General features: G+C 35.6%; 1 protein-coding gene and 4 non-coding genes across 5 annotated transcripts in view; 1 reads left to right on the top strand and 4 right to left on the bottom strand.

Moving 5' to 3' along the window:
• The window catches only part of LOC115413489 (nesprin-2-like), a 108,983-nt gene that overhangs the window by 39,056 nt on the left and 53,163 nt on the right, over positions 1–16,764 (top strand). The window contains 4 exon segments of the mRNA XM_030126363.1: positions 1,134–1,365; positions 6,658–6,852; positions 11,514–11,639; positions 13,291–13,446. Coding sequence (XP_029982223.1) covers positions 1,134–1,365; positions 6,658–6,852; positions 11,514–11,639; positions 13,291–13,446 — 709 coding nt within the window.
• On the bottom strand, positions 2,235–2,307 carry trnac-aca (transfer RNA cysteine (anticodon ACA)). The gene has a single exon. It is a non-coding gene; the product is annotated as a tRNA-Cys (tRNA).
• Positions 3,154–3,226, bottom strand: trnar-acg (transfer RNA arginine (anticodon ACG)). The gene has a single exon. It is a non-coding gene; the product is annotated as a tRNA-Arg (tRNA).
• On the bottom strand, positions 3,850–3,922 carry trnar-acg (transfer RNA arginine (anticodon ACG)). Its single transcript has one exon. It is a non-coding gene; the product is annotated as a tRNA-Arg (tRNA).
• trnar-acg (transfer RNA arginine (anticodon ACG)) lies at positions 4,755–4,827 on the bottom strand. The gene has a single exon. It is a non-coding gene; the product is annotated as a tRNA-Arg (tRNA).

Genomic DNA, 16,764 nt, shown 5'->3' with positions numbered 1-16,764 from the left:
AATAAACCAGTAAAATAATGAAACCCTAATCCTTAACTTTTTTGTGCATGACACTGATGCTCCAGAGGATGAAGATTTGTAGCATTTATTCATACATAGACTCAACACAACCAAGACCATAATATAAGAGAAAAAAAACCCAAAAACTTTTCACTAAAATTAAAGTTGAGGGTTATAATATCAAATACAGAGAAAACTAAAGCAAAAAAAAGTTATTTTTTTCACCAAAAATATCAATAATTAAACATAATCCATCCACTGTCACTGATCCAATTCCGTAAGTTTTACGGGTGAATCAATGTTGTAGAAGCCATAAGATCATTTGTTTGTTTCTGTGCCATTTTAACTATTTTGTTCATTATTTCATTAAGGGTTTTCTTGGTATATTTGTACATTATTTTGTTCGTCTTAATTTTATTTATTATTTTTTTCATTTTTGGTTCATTTTATTGATAATTTTGTTAAATTTGTTCATTTTATCCATTTTATTGATTCCAGCAACTTCCAAATGACTTTTTTCCCCTACATTAACCTTTCCAAAGGGATTTATTGCTATTTATTATATTATCCTCTACATTTAGCATTTTTCAGCGAAAATCTTGTTTTTCTACATCAACCTTTCCAAAGTGATTTATTATAATATCATCCTCTATATTTAGCTTTTTTCAGCGAAAATCATGTATTTTCTTTTATTTAATTTACTTATGACCATGTATTTGTTAATTAAAGCTCAGAGTTCATACATAGATTATTAAAACAGAGAAAACTGAAGCAAAAGTTACTTTTGTGGCAAAATCTCTCATTAACTGAACATAAACCCAGTGTGTCCATCCACTGTCATTGATCCAACTCCATGGGTTTTACTGGTGAATCAATGTTGTTGAAGATGACGGTGTTTCCACGGTAACTACGGAGCCTCTGAACGTCCAAATGGCCATGAAAAGATGACAAACTGTATTTTACACCAATTATTTACATGTATTGATAGGATTAGTGGATCAACAGGTATTAAACAGTTTAGATCAGTAGATGGTTTTGGTCGATGGTGGACGTTTGGGTTTATATGGATTTTAATGTAATGTTAAATATTGACATTTATTGATTTTTGTGTTGTTTCTTCGTATTGAATCCAGGAGTGACTTCGTGCTGAAGCTGGCCCAGCTCCGGCAGCATTGGCAGGGTGCCGTGCAGAGGGCGGACCAGCGGCGCTCCCTGGTGGAGGGGCTGCTCAAACACTGGCATCTGTACAGCCGCAGCCTCAGGAAGCTCCAGAAGTTTCTGTCGGACATACAGACCCTCCTCCCCCCGTCCGGACCGGCCCGATGCAGCCTGCTGCAGCTCCGACGCTCCCTCCAGGACCTCCAGGTGGGCTGGGGTCGTACGGAGGTCAAATGGGAGGGTGGGGTATTCTAGACAGGAGAGAGAGGAGCATTTGGAATAAAAAAGGGTGATGGTTTTATCATTAACTATCTAGGAGCTTGAGTTTTATTAAAAAATATAAAATTTTTATATCAGTATTTTAAAAAGCTGCATCTTGGAAGATTTTGGAGATTCAGTCATACTGTAAAAGAGGAAAATATTGGGTGAGAGCCAAAGTTTATGACTGGAGTAAATTTTCTCATCTAATTTGCATAATGTGAGGTCTTAGAGCATTTTTAACTGACCAGTTTGGTTCCTGCAGTTGAGGAATAGTCCCATCTCCCCATTAAATATCTCTGCAAGTTGATAGGACCAATATTTTGGGAGATATTAGTCATTATGGAATACAGTACTCTTACAATCACATTGCGTGGCCCATGAAGGTTGACAGGAAGCATAGTACCACACTGCATGATGGGAAATGAGGTTAAAATTTGCTCATTCATGCATTTACTAACTTCAGTCCCTAGATATCAGTATTAATATGACGTGCTAGTAATAATAATAATAATAATAATAATAATAATAATAATAATAATAAAACAATAATACTGGATTAAATTTATATAGTGCTTTTCTATTTTACTCAAAGCAGAAGTGATAGAACTTGGGAACATAAAGTAAATGTACTGACAAACTATAAAAAGCACCTGTGTAAATGTTTAAAACCACTGAGAAAACGTATTCCAGTCTTCAGTATTTGAATATGTAAATACTGCAAACTTAATTATTCAGTGTTAACACATCCTGTTTATAGATTAATGAATGGATAGATGTATTTTATTGATCCCAAAATGAGAAATGACAGAAAAGGTCGAGCCAGCCAGGAGTTGAACCTAGAATCTTCTGATCTGTAGTCAGACGCGTTATCCATTGCGCCACTGGCCCCATGAGTTCAGTACAGAACAGTTCAGTTCAGCTCAGTAGAGTACAGGGGACCGTGGGAGGTTAATACTCTGTTAAATGTTAAAAATACATCTGTTCAGTTAAAACTGAAACAGGAATAGAAAAGAAAGGACAGAAATAATCTTATAATGAAAGATAGAATCTAGAATCAGATGTTTTTGATTTGTGTTCATTTCAGATGCTTTTGTATCATAATCTGAGGGAATAATTAGTCTGATTTTAACTGTTCACAACCGAGTATCTATATCATTATACTGGAAGGTGTTGGAGCGTTTTTAACTGACCAATTTGGTCCCTACAGTTGAGCAATAGTCCCATCTCCACATTAAATATCTTAGCAAGTTGATAAGACCAATATTTTGGGAGGTATTAGTCATTTTGGAATACAATAATCTTATAATCACGTTGCATTACCCATGACGGTTGACAGGAAGTGCAGTAGCACACTGCATGATGGGAAATGAAGTTAAAATTTAGTTCCTTATGCATTTACTAATAGTAATAATAGCAAGTACTAGCTAGTAATAATAATAATAATAATAATAATAATAATAATGGATTAGATTTATACAGTGTTTTTCTATTTTACTATATTAGTCAAAGCACAAGTGATAGAACTTGGGAACATAAAGTAAATGTACTGATACAAACTATAAAAAATATTTGTATAAATGTTTAAACCCACTGAGAAAATGTATTCCAGTCTTCAGTATTTTAGTATGTAAATACTGCAAACCTAATTATTCAGTGTTAACACATCCTGTTTATACATTGATGAATGGACAAATGTATTTTATGGATCCCAAACTGAGAAATGACAGAAAAGGTCGAGCCAGCCAGGAGTCGAACCTAGAATCTTCTGATCCGTAGTCAGACGCGTTATCCATTGCGCCACTGGCCCCATGAGTTCAGTACAGACCAGTTCAGTTCAGTAGAGTACAGGGGACCGTGGGAGGTTAATATTCTTTTAAATGTTAAAAATACATCTGTCCACTTAAAACTGAAACTGTGTCAACCAGAACAGAAGGGACAGAAATAATTCTATGATGAAAGATAGAATCTAGAATCAGACGTTTTTGGTCTGTGTTCATTTCAGATGCTTTTGTATCATAATCTGAGTGAATAATTAGTCTGATTTTAACTGTTCACAACCGAGAATCTATATCATAATCCTGGAAGGTCTTAGAGCGTTTTTAACTGACCAGTTTGGTTCCTACGGTTGAGGAATAGTCCCATCTCCACATTGAATATCTCGGCAAGTTGATAGGACCAATATTTTGTGAGATATTAGTCATTTTGGAATACAATAGAATGATGGTAACATAAAGTAAATGTACTGATAGAAACTATAAAAAGCAAATGTATAAATGTTTAAAACCACTGAGAAAATGAATTCCAGTCTTCAGTATTTGAATATGTAAGTACTGCAAACTTAATTGTCCAGTGTTAACACATCCTGTTTATACATTGATGAATGGACAAATGTATTTTATGGATCCCAAACTGAGAAATGACAGAAAAGGTCGAGCCAGCCAGGAGTTGAACCTAGAATCTTCTGATCCGTAGTCAGACGCGTTATCCATTGCGCCACTGGCCCCATGAGTTCAGTCCAGCTCAGTAGAGTACAGGGGACCGTGGGAGGTTAATACTCTGTTAAATGTTAAAAATACATCTGTCCACTTAAAACTGACAGAAATAATTCTATAATGAAAGATTGGATCTAGAATCGGACATTTTTGGTTTATGTTCAGACCAGATGCTTTTGTATCATAATCTGAGTGAATAATTAGTATGATTTTAACTGTTCACAACCGAGTATCTATATCATAATACTGGAAGGTCTTAGAGCATTTTCAACTGATCAATTTGGTTCCTACAATTGAGGAATAGTCCCATCGCCACATTAAATATCTTGGCAAGTTGATAGGACCAATATTTTGGGAGATATTAGTCATTTTGGAATACAATAGTGTTACAGTCACGTTGTGTTGCCCATGACGGATGAAAGGAAGTGCAGTATGCATGATGGGAAATGAAGTTAAAATTAACTCAAGCATTCACTAACTTCAGTCCCTAGATATTGGTATTAATATGACATGATAGTAATAATAATAATAATAATAATAATAATAATAATAATAATAATACTGGATTAGATTTATATAGTTCTTTTCTAATTTACTTATATTTTTTCTATTTTACTATTTTACTCAAAGCAGAAGTGATAGAACGTTATAACATAAAGTAAATGTACTGATACAAACTATAAAAAACATTTGTATAAATGTTTAAAACCACTGAGAAAATGTATTCGTCTTTAGTATTTGAATATGTAAATACTGCAAACTTAATTATTCAGTGTTAATCATACTATTTATAGATTGATGAACGGACAGATGTATTTTTTGAATCCCAAACTGAGAAAAGGTCGAGCCAGCCAGGAGTCGAACCTAGAATCTTCTGATCCGTAGTCAGACGCGTTATCCATTGCGCCACTGGCCCCATGAGTTCAGCACAGACCAGTTCAGTTCAGTAGAGTACAGGGTACCGTGGGAGGGTAATACACTGTTGATGTTAAAAATACATCTGTTCAGTTAAAACTGATACAGGGAAAACCAGAAAAGAAAGGAGATAAATTTTTTTATAATGAAAGATAGAATCTGATGTGAATCACAGATAGTTTTGGTTTATGTTCAGACCAGACGTTTTTGTATCATAATCTGACTGCGTGAATATAAAGAAAATAAGTCTGATTTTAACTGTTCACAACTTAGTATTACAAAATAAAGGTAACCCATAGTATTTGAGATACATTTATTGAGATATTTATCCATTTATTCTCCATCTTTAATACCAAGCAGCTTGATGCTTGAAGCTTGAATGAAATAGAAGGATGACAGTGAAACTCCTGTTACCACATGTAACATGAGTTTCTCCTTGTTACTACACAGTTACCACACTGTACAGTGATATTTATACCACGTCACATTATCTACTTTATCTTATTTAACTTAATTTTTATAGTGTACTTGCACAAATTTTTGCTGCTAAAAAGAAATAGAGCGGCTAAACTGATTTTTATTGTTCCTGTAACAGTGACAATAAAATTATACTGAAATATTAACAATCATGGATGTAAAAAAAAAAAAAAAGCAAAAACAAAACATGTCAAACTCATTTTAATTCAGGTTCCACATTCAGTCCAATATGATCTAAAGTGGGTCTGACCAGTAAAACATTATCATAATAACCTATAAATGAGGACAACTACAAATTTCTCTCTTTGTTTTAGTGTAAAAAAGTAAAAATACCTGAAAATGTTTACATGTACAAACTATCCTTTCACAAGAAATGTGAACAACCTGAAATATCTTAAGATAATTAAATGGAATTTTAGCAGCATTTTTTTGGTATTTCTTACATTTTTATTCATTTTTACTCCCGGCCCTCGCCGCAGGGTATTGTCATCAGTTCGTTGTCTGTCCGTCCGTCTGTTTGTCCATATGTGTAAAAACTTTAGCGTTGACTGAAGGCTGAGGGTTTTCAAGTGTGGACACGTTATGTTTTATTCTTCTTGTTTATTTTGTTCATGTTTGAGAAGAGAAGTAAGTGTAATCCTACCAATATTATACCTGTTACTAAATGTTTTATGTGTTTGTAGATCCACTGTCATCTGTAAGTTGTAATGCACATGTATAAATGATAAACTGAGGCAGAATATTGTTAAAATTACACTTTTCTCAAGAAACTTCAGGTTGTTCATATTATTCACATTGTTTAAAGGATGGTTTGTAGATGTAAACACTTTAATAATATAATTTCACTTTTTTTACTCTATAACATTAGAAATGTTTAGCGTTGACATTATTTATAAGTTATTAAATTATTATTTCACTGGTCCGGTCCACTTCAGATCATTTTGGGCTGAATGTGGAACCTGAACTAAAATGAGTTTGACATTATGGGTTTTTTGTTTTGTTAACATATATAGAAGTTATATAGATGATGTAAAATGCTGATAAGATAATGCTGTCTGAAAATAATAAAAAAGATAATGACAAAAAAAAAAGACTTTGACATCCCTGGTCTAACAACAGAACCCAGCTGCTCTAACATGAACCTCAGATGATTAAAGATGCAGAAACACAAACAGCTGCCACTGATTTCATCTACGTCTAAAGACAAATGAGCCCACTTTCATTCTGACTTCCCCTTTGATTGTCATCAGGGTTAAGGGGGAGGGGAGGTGTGAAGAACTCAACCTCTGACTGCTGCTTAGATGGTTCCTGTCTCCTCCCTTTAACACCACCTTTAACACCTTTGTGTCCTCAGCACACGGAGCTGCTGTTCCAGAGGCATCAGGCCAGTTTCATCCACACGCTGGAGGTCGGACGCCAGCTCTTCTCCATGGGCGACGAGGAGACCCAGGCCCAGCTCCAGGCCCAACTGGGAACCCTGCAGGAGGAGTGGGACAACCTCCACAGCCTGCTGGGAAGGAGGATGGAGCTCACCGAGGCCATCGTCAAGGTAACGGTCATAAGAAATATGGTTTTACTACAGAAGAAGTGGTGCATTCAGGGACACCTCGTATGAGTGGTTCACTTGAGGGTTTTGGGCTTTGAGTTGAGGTTGGAGTTTCCATCCCTTGTTGTTTGTCAGTTCTGGACTCTGCTTTAGTTTGCCTTTTTTTTGTCCTGGATATTTGCAGATTTCAGGTATTAAATGTTCATACAAGTTCTTGAACAGACTTTTTTTTCTTTCTTCTCTTTATATTTCTTGCTTCACATGTGTATATTTCTGTTTTTCGGTCTTCCCTGCACTTTAGTTTTGTATTTGCTACTGTCAACCGTGTAATTTCCCCATGCTGGGATCAATAAAATCTTAACTTAACTTAACTTAACAGATAGATAAGACTTTATTGATCTCACCAAGGGGAAATTTCACAGTTGACAGCAGCAACATACAACACACCAGTGCAAAAAAACAGGCAGAAAAAACCCCACAAGTGAGCGTGAAATATAAAGGAAAATGAGAAATTTGGTATTTATGTAAATAAATATTTATATAAATAGAGAATTTAGAATTAAACATTCTTAAAATTTAAATGGTATTTACATATTTACTAATTTAACTTGTATACAATAACACTCACCTGGATTTCATGTCGTACATTATAGTGTAATGCAGGGGGTCAAACATGAGGTTTGCAGGCCAAAACCATTCCCTAAGGGGTCCAATCTGCCCCGTGGGGGATGAATTTGAGAAATGCAAAAATTACACTGAAGATATTAACAGTCAAGTTATTTTAGTTTAGGGTTCACATACAGAACAATATGATCTCAAATAGATTGGACAAATAAAATAGTAGTGTTATAATTAATGACAGCTCCAAATTTTTCTTTTGATGTTAGCATGATCCAGTTTCATCATTTCTATTTTATTTTCCTAATAATATTTAACATTCTACACGTGTCCTTGAAGTTGCTGTCCACCCTGTCACTTTAGGGTAATTGCCTCTATAATAGTATGGTTGATGACATCACTGATGACATCATCATCATTTTGAGTGTCTTCATTGGAGGCAGAAACATGGTCTACGAGAGTGTTTTGTATTTACTTTTACATTTCAAAATTTATATCATTTTGGGTTTGTACTTAGATGTGGTCAAGCTCAGCATGTCCACCCTGTTACCACAAAATATTGTTTAGTATAAAACTTTTCAGAAATTCAACATATACAGGGTGGGGAAGCAAAATTTACAATATTTTGAGGCAGGGATTGAAAGACAGTGTATGACCAATTAGTTTATTGAAAGTCATGAGAATTTATTTGCCACAAGAAAATTTACATAAGAGAAAATGTTTTTATTCTATGTGTCCTCCTTCTTTCTCAATAACTGCCTTCACACATTTCCTGAAACTTGCGCAAGTGTTCCTCAAATATTCGGGTGACAACTTCTCCCATTCTTCTTTAATAGTATCTTCCAGACTTTCTCGTAATAGTTTTGCTCATAGTCATTCTCTTCTTTCCATTATAAACAGTCTTTATGGACACTCCAACTATTTTTGAAATCTCCTTTGGTGTGACGAGTGCATTCAGCAAATCACACACTCTTTGACGTTTGCTTTCCTGATTACTCATATGGGCAAAAGTTTCTGAAAAGGTATGGATAATAGTGTTAGGTATGATTATGACATCAATATATGTTTGGTTTCAAAACAATTGACGTAGTGCCTGCTGAGAAAAAACAACTAAATGTTCATTGTAAATTTTGCTTCCCCATCCTGTATGTGTTGGACTTTACATAGTTCTCTTAAATGATGGCCTACTTTACCAACTCAGGTCCAACATGTGGTCATTAAATGCTAACTTTAGCCAAAACTGTCCACCCTGTCACTTAATTAACATGTTTTTGTTGGTAACAGGGTGGACATATTTTGTATTTTGTGGTCTGCTTGTACTTTGCAAAAAATCTATTAAAAATGTAGGATCTTGACCAACATGCATTTCTAACAGCCTACTGAACATATTGAACGTAAAGTTAAGTTTTGGGGTTTTTTTGTTGTTTTTTTTTTACATTTTACACTCTGAAAGGCACCTTATAGTGATACTGACCCTTATGTGTCTCTTAAACACTTTCTAAGAGCAGGTATCATGTTTTTGACACAGTAGAAACGTGGAATAGCTCCACACATATCAGCGGTGACAGATCTTACTGTGATGAATGAGTGACTTTTATGAAACCAGACCGATGCCCTTCAGCCGCTGAAACTGAAAGATCACATTCCACCCCATCCACAATGATTTTGGAAACACGATCAGCTCAGTCACAATGTCCTGCAGTGGAAACGTCTCCTCAGAGACACTGACGTCAGCGTCGTTGAATCCTCATCTGTTACCAAACGTCCAGGACTCAAACCGTGAAAGATTCGTCTGGTTAAAAGCAGACGTAGAAGATGCAGGTTTAAGGTTCATACGTCATATAGTGATTTGGTCAGACCTCATGTTGTGTCGGTTTTGTTTGTGTGTAGTTTTTAACACTTGGAGTAGATCACAAACATCTCTGCTGTGGCGTTTGGTCATCATTCACATGCTAAGTGATGATTGTTAGTTGATTAGAGCTTTTAACAGCAGATAAAGGAGCTTTGAGTGGAGGAAGTGAATGATGAAGCACACTGACTGTATTCAGGCATGTGACCCCACCCTAAAGCCATCCACTAACCACACTGACCTCATTAACTGTATACAAGGTTCTAAACCAGGGGTGTCAAACATGCGGCCAGGAGACCAAAACCGGCCTGCCAAAATTTCCAATCCAGCCCGTGAGATGAATTAGTAAAATACAAAAATTACACTGAGGACATTAACGATCAAGGATGTTAAAGTGATTTTAGGTCGATTCAATCTAAAGTGGGTCAGACCAGTTAAATACTATCATAATAAACTATAAATAATGAAAACCACCAATCTTTCTTTGTTTTAGTGTAATTAAGTAAGTAAATTACACAAAAATGTTTACATTTACCGACTGGCCTTTTACCAAAAATATGAACAACTTCAACAAATATGAACAACCTGAAATGTCTTAAGAGAATTAAGAGTAATTGTACCAATATTCTGCCTGTTCTTAAATGTTTTGTGTATTTGTAGATCCACTGTGATCTGTAAGTTGTAATGAACATGAGAAAATGAGAAGCTGAGGCCAAATAATGACATAAATTCTTAAAATTGCACTTTTTTTTATTAATAGATTTAATTTTGTTCATGATAGTTAATGTTTTTCACATTTTTTTAAAGGATAGTTGGTAGATGTAAACATTTTGATAGTGTAATTTTACTTTTTTCAGTCTAAAACATATAACTTAGATATACAAATTTTGGAATTGATACAATTTATATATTATTATGTTATTATTTTAATGATCCAGCCCACTTCAGGTCATATCTGAATGTATGTGACCCCTTAACTAACATAAGTTTGACACCCCTGATCTAAAGCCTCCACTCACACATGTACAGACCAGTCCATCTATACAAACTGATCCAGAATCTGATGTGTTTCACTTTACTTCATTTTACATTCCAGATATATATCCAGAATATGGATGTTTATACACTATATGGACAAAAGTATTGGGACACATGTCTACAGCTGTAAGATGTCCTGTTCATGAGGATTTTAGATAAAAACATCAATATTTCCTTAAAGTTTAATGGTAGATTTTTCTTCCTCAGTGAGATGGTTAGTTGTGGTAGAAAATTATTATTTACAGTCAGAGCATTAAAAATATTTTAAAAATTTAGAGGAAGAACATTTAAAATCGTAGTCATGGATTAAAAACAAAAACAAAAAACAAAATCAATGTTGAGAGAAATGAAGTCAAAACCATCATTGAGACATTTTGGAACAAAGATAACAATTTAAACCAAACTAACCAATGCAATGATATTTATCCCATAATATAAAACTATATTCTGACATTACTCGTTTTTGTTTTGTATCCCAGACTCCTGTTAGAAAAGAAACACCTGAATTCAACATGTCCACATACTTTTGTCCATATGGTGTATGTTTCATATGTTCAAGCTCCTGAAATCTGATGAATAAAAGCCTTTAACCTTGACAGAACCACCAACAATGATCACACTTGTTGAAGGACTATATACAATGGAAAAAATAACTCACAAACTGTGACTACAAGGACTGATTACAGAACCCAGAATGGTGGAAAGACTAAATAATGTTAATGCAGTGTTGTGTAGTGTACCCAAGCCAGTATTGTTTGTTAGTTTTTTTGTTGTTTTTTGTGACTGTGTGTTTATAAAATTTAAATGAAAACTTAAGTGAAAAAAAAGCCTTTAACCTCTTATCTAATAACCAATTCTATGTGGTGTGGAGTAATGATAAAATGCTAAAATAAGCCTTAAATCTGTCATCGTCTCATTAGTTGTTTCTCTGGATCGACTTCATGTTGGGTCAACAGTGGAGTTTAGTTTAAGACACTTTGACACTTGTTTGGACACAGATATCTGGATGGTCCGTCCTCCATCTGTTGCTTCCTGTTTCTCAGAGTCTGGTTTAATCCAATCTGCTCTAATCGACATCAGAACACGTGTAAACTGAGCGCTGTGGTGGCTCAGGTGAGCGCTGTGTGTGACGCTGTTGTTTTTATTTCCTGTTTGTCAGAACTGGGAACGCTGCGAGGCCGGGTTGGCCCACAGCGTCCTGCGACTGAAGGACGTCAAGACCAGACTGAACCAGTCGATGCCGGAGTCTGACGACGAGCTGCAGAAGACAGAAACGGTCAACAAGGTACAGAAACAAAAACGACAGCACAGAGTCACCGCTTCACTGCAAAAAAAACACTAACACAAGAATGTAAACCAGCAGAAGCCACACTGAGGGGGCGGAGCCAAGGCTGGACTTCAACTGAGATGATACTCATACTACTTTGGATAAATACCATACAGTTACAGTTGAAAAATCTGAAGCAGTCCCTTATGAATCAATTTTAAGATGTATTTATTTTACATTTTTTAATTTACAACATAAACAGGATGAGTTTTTAGTTCCATTTGCCTTTTTCCTTCAAAGTTGTGCCTACTCATTCAGAAATTCATTCATCTTTTTACTAAAAACCCCTCAAACATGAAAGTTTTTACTCCTGTTGCTTCTGAATAAATGCAGTTTAGACCAAATAATGTCATTCTGTGGTGAGAAAACTTCCAAAATGATAAGATGAGCGTCTAATAGGCGTCTGTTTGGGATAAAATAAATGTGTTAAATGATTGAAAGTCACGCTGAAGATATCAATTTGACTTTTCAACAAGACTTTAAAGTATTGAAAACTGACTGAAAGAGCTGCCGCTGTTTTCATTGTTGAGTAATCTATAGAATATTGATTAATTAATTCTTGATTCTATAAAATGTTAGGAAAAGATCAGACAATGTTTCCTTAAATCCAGAATGACATGCTGGGTTTACTGTTACAGAGGAAAGAAGCCAATAATAAATGAAAAATAGTTAAAGTTTAAAGAGTCAGAATCTGAGATTTTAGGCTTTTTGTCTAAATAAACTACTTAAATTAATAATTGGTTTTCTAATGAACAGCTGATGAATCGTTGCATTGTTTTAGTGTTCTTAGACTCGTTGACTGTAAAATAGAGCCATGGTAATGTTTACCTTCAGCCTTGCACATACTCGATATGTGTATTTTCTTCATATACTGATTATTTGTTAAAGGACTACTCTTACAGGAGGTGTAGAATGTTATTATTCTATCCTACACGGCATGTATATATCCTTATATGTTGTGTATATTTCTTTTATCTGTAGTATAGAGTAGCTTTTTGTATATTTTAATAGTATTTGTGGATTTAATATTTTATCTTTGTAGTTTTTATATGTTGACAATATTTTTCAGTGTTTTGTTTGATGTTTTTATACAGTCTTTTGGCAGTTTTCAGTGTTTGCTACTCAACAGAAACAGAGCTGCCAAACAAATTTTCATTGTTCCTGTAACAGTGACCGTAAATCTCTGTTCTATTCATAAATGAACCCATAATTTCCTTGTATTGAAGGCAGTAGTTGAGGCTGTTCCCAGATCAGATGTTCAGCTTCAGGCCGTTTCACTGTGAAAGGAAACAATCGGTCACGTTCCAACAGAGCAAAGCCAAGTTTGAAACTGACGACTCATCCTCTGTGACCCATCAGAGGCTTTATCCTCAGCCCCGCCCTCAGCCCCTCCCCCTCCTTCACACCCCTCCCCCGACCGGCTGGCCAGCCGGCCTCCGGGCTGCGGCCCATAATCCTCTCTGGGCGGAGAATCAGAGAAAAGACTGTCAGAGACAGAGAAAGGGTCGGTCCACAGAGGCTGTGGGAGTTTCTGTGAGACGCTGAGGCGTGGACGGTGTGGACGGCCCCTGACACTCTGCTGTGCTTGTCCCTCTGTTATGGTATGCAGGAGAACGAGGACTCCCTGGAGGACTGGGCTGAGAGCCTGACGGAGCTGAGTGCCATGAAGACCGACCTGTCCCAGTACATCATCGCTGATGAAGTCCTTCTGCTGCAGGAGCAGGTGGAGCACCTGAACTGTCAGTGGGATGAACTCTGCCTCAAGGTGAGTGGGACTGAAATACAGATGCACACCCACTGAAACTGTCTGCCTCTGCTGCTTTTATACGAGCCTTAAAATACTTTCACTGGTTCATTACACTCGTATCGTGTACAGTTACTGATGGTTTATTTGAGTGGGTCAGAGACAGTCTACATTATTGGTGCCAAACATGCGGCCCGTGGGCCAAAACCGGCCTGCCGAAGGTTCCAATCCGGCCCATAAGTGCAAAAATTACACCGAAGATATTAACAGTCAAGGCTGTTAAACTCATTTTAGTTCAGGATCCACAGGTCCAGGGTCCACATTCAGACCAATATGATCTACAGTAAAATATCATCATACCCTATAAATAATCACTCCAAATGCTCTTCTTGATTTAATGTGAAAGTAATAATACTACATTATGCCTATAAATAATGCCAACTCCAAATGTTTCTCTGCGTTTTAATGCAAAAAAAATATTGGAGTCGTCATTATTTATAGGTTATTTTGCTATTATTAAATCAGGAGCTTAGAGGTAAATAAACTGAGCACAGCAAATGACTATAAATCTAAATAAAAAGCCTTCATCTGGATCCACTAAGGTTCACATTTAACAACTAGACATGAAAACAGATTGGTGCAATAAAAGTGATCAGGATGTGACAATGATTTTACTTTATTTACTTTTTTATTTAAAATTTAAAAAGCGTAATTGTAATGACTGGTTCTCCTGAGATCACACATCCAAACCATATGAAGGAGGCAAGGATATGACTGAATTTAGTAGATATTTAGTGTTTGTTTTTTCTAGTTTACTTGCTGAAATTCCCTAAATATACCTGAGTGTGTGGATCTATGTGTTAAATCAAACATGTCAAATATTTAACAAAGTCATTCATCACCTTTGGCTAAAAACAAGGAAAAAGTTCATCCTTTATCTGGTACATCACACTAGTGTAAACAGTGAAATGGTGTCTCTGGTAGATGTTGACTCTTTAAGAAAACACTTAAGGGAAAGCTAGAAACACTTAATATGAGTAAGTTATGAGGTTTTAACATGTGACTAATCATCTTTTTTAGTTGGAACAAACTCCTGAAGACTTTAATCCAAGGTGCTAAATACTTTCACTTCTGAAGTGTTTTTGTTAATTCTGTTTATTTTTAATATCGCCTGTAAAACCACATCCAGAGGAGTTTATTTGGTCTAAATCTGTTCATGAAAACAAGCCTAATTCAGTTTATTTATTTATTTATTTATTTATTTATTTTTTCTATATTTTATTGGTGATAGTTAACAAGACAATGTGGACAGAAAAACAACACAAACAAAAGGAAATGCAAACAAATAAACAAACAAAAAACAACAACAATGACAGAGTATTGACAAACAACGTCATATTACAATGAAAAAGATCAGAAATGTAAATAGCAATATGATAATAATAATGATAACATGATGATAATGATAACAATAAAAATATTACTTTCTAATCCAAAAAAAAGAAAAGGAAAAAAAAAAGCAAGGGGGGGGCTTGGTTGAAGAGAGAAAGAGGGGAGGGGAGAGAAAGGGGGAGAAAGAAGTGTAGGTGGGAATGAAGGGGAGCAGGGATCCTGGTTTGTCTGTATGTGGAGGTAGAGAGAAAGAATGAAGTTAATGTGGATGATGTCAATTAAAAAATGTTTGTTATGGGTTGGATGTGGTCTGATATGTGATCCTGTACATGGCTGTGGTTTTGGTTACTGCTTTGGTACGAGTTCTGGGTGGACTTTAGATAGTTTGTGAATGGGTTCCATGTTTCCTCAAAGGCTGATATATTGTTTGTTTAGTAGGCTGTTATTTTTTCTATTGATATGTGTTCTGAGAGTAAATTTGTCCAGTGGGTGATATGGCAGGAGTGTTTGGATTTCCAGTTTTGAAAAAGGATTTTCTTGGCGATGGTCAGAGAAATTAGTAATGGGTTATTGTGTTTAGTTGGAATTGTAATGTGTGTCAAGTCCCCCAGCAAACAGAGCGTTGGGGATGCTGTTCAATTCAGTTTATGTTTTGGTAATATGTCAAACATTTGTATCAAACCTGTACTGTATATGAGTTGTTAATTGAGTCAAAAAGTAGATGTTTTTGCAGTAGTTATTGTTTTTATTTCACGACCCTAAAACACCAGAAATCTTTTCAAGTTTTAGGAAATGATGTGAGTTAAACAATGTCAATCTAAAGAACATGAGTTTATGTCCAAATCTGTTGTAAAAGCAGTAAAAGCTAAGAAGAAGAAGTGTGTTTTCTTCTTGGGTTTCCGTGTGTAATGTGTGTCCTGTGCTTCTTATGTTAGTGATTTGGCCGAGCAGGACTTAAGTTAATCATTGACAAGTTAACACACTGTATGTCAGTGGAGCCTCAAACAGTGGTTTAATTTATGAGAGTGGGAGTGTTTCAGGACAAAAACAGCTCCAGGATGAACGTCTGAGCGTCTGAGAGCATAGAGGCCGACAGGATTCACTGACAAACTGAAGTTTATCCTCACTGTGGTACATGTTCATCTACTTTCACTGTGTTTACTGTTGAACCGTTAATGAGTTAAAGTTGGTAAGTGTTTCATGGCTGACTGAGGAGACCAACAGGTCTGCCTGGGGTTATTGAGGGGTGATGGGGGTAGGTAAGAGGCACTGTGGGAGCAGATGGTGACAGGAGAGGAAGAGGAGCTTTTGTGTTCAAATGAGTCTGGGGGAGGGGACGAGTTTAGGAGACCACTTTTACTTTTTACTTCCAGATGAAACCTTTCAGAAAGTTGGTTCACTGTTATTAATGAAGATTTATGTATGGAATTGTTCACTCTATGGACAAAAGTAGGTGGGCATGATGAATTCTGGTGTTCCTTTTCTAACAGGGGTCTGGGATACAAAACAATAATGACTAATGTCAGAATATAGTTTTATATTATGGGATAAATATCTTTTCATTGGTTAGTTTGGTTTAAATTCTTATCTTTGCTTCCAAAATTACTCAGAGATGGATTTTACTGAATTTCTCTCAACATTGATTTTTTAAAAAAATTTTTATCCATGACATTCATGATGATCCATGATATTTCTAAACTATGTGGACAAAAGTATTGGGACACATCATGTCTACAGCTGTAAGATGTCCTCTTCATGATGATTTGAGATAAAAACATCAATATTTCCTTAAAGTTTAATGGGAGATTTTTCTTCCTCACTGAGATGTGAAGAAAATAGATGGGTATTTGTGGTAGAAAATTATTATTTACTGTCAGAGCATGAAAAATATTTTTAAAATGTAGAGGTAGAACATTTAAAATCATAGTCATGGATAAAACAAAATAA

This window comes from Sphaeramia orbicularis, chromosome 22 (assembly GCF_902148855.1).
Source record: "Sphaeramia orbicularis chromosome 22, fSphaOr1.1, whole genome shotgun sequence".
NCBI lineage: Eukaryota > Metazoa > Chordata > Actinopteri > Kurtiformes > Apogonidae > Sphaeramia > Sphaeramia orbicularis.
This window is presented reverse-complemented; position numbering and strand designations above follow the sequence as displayed.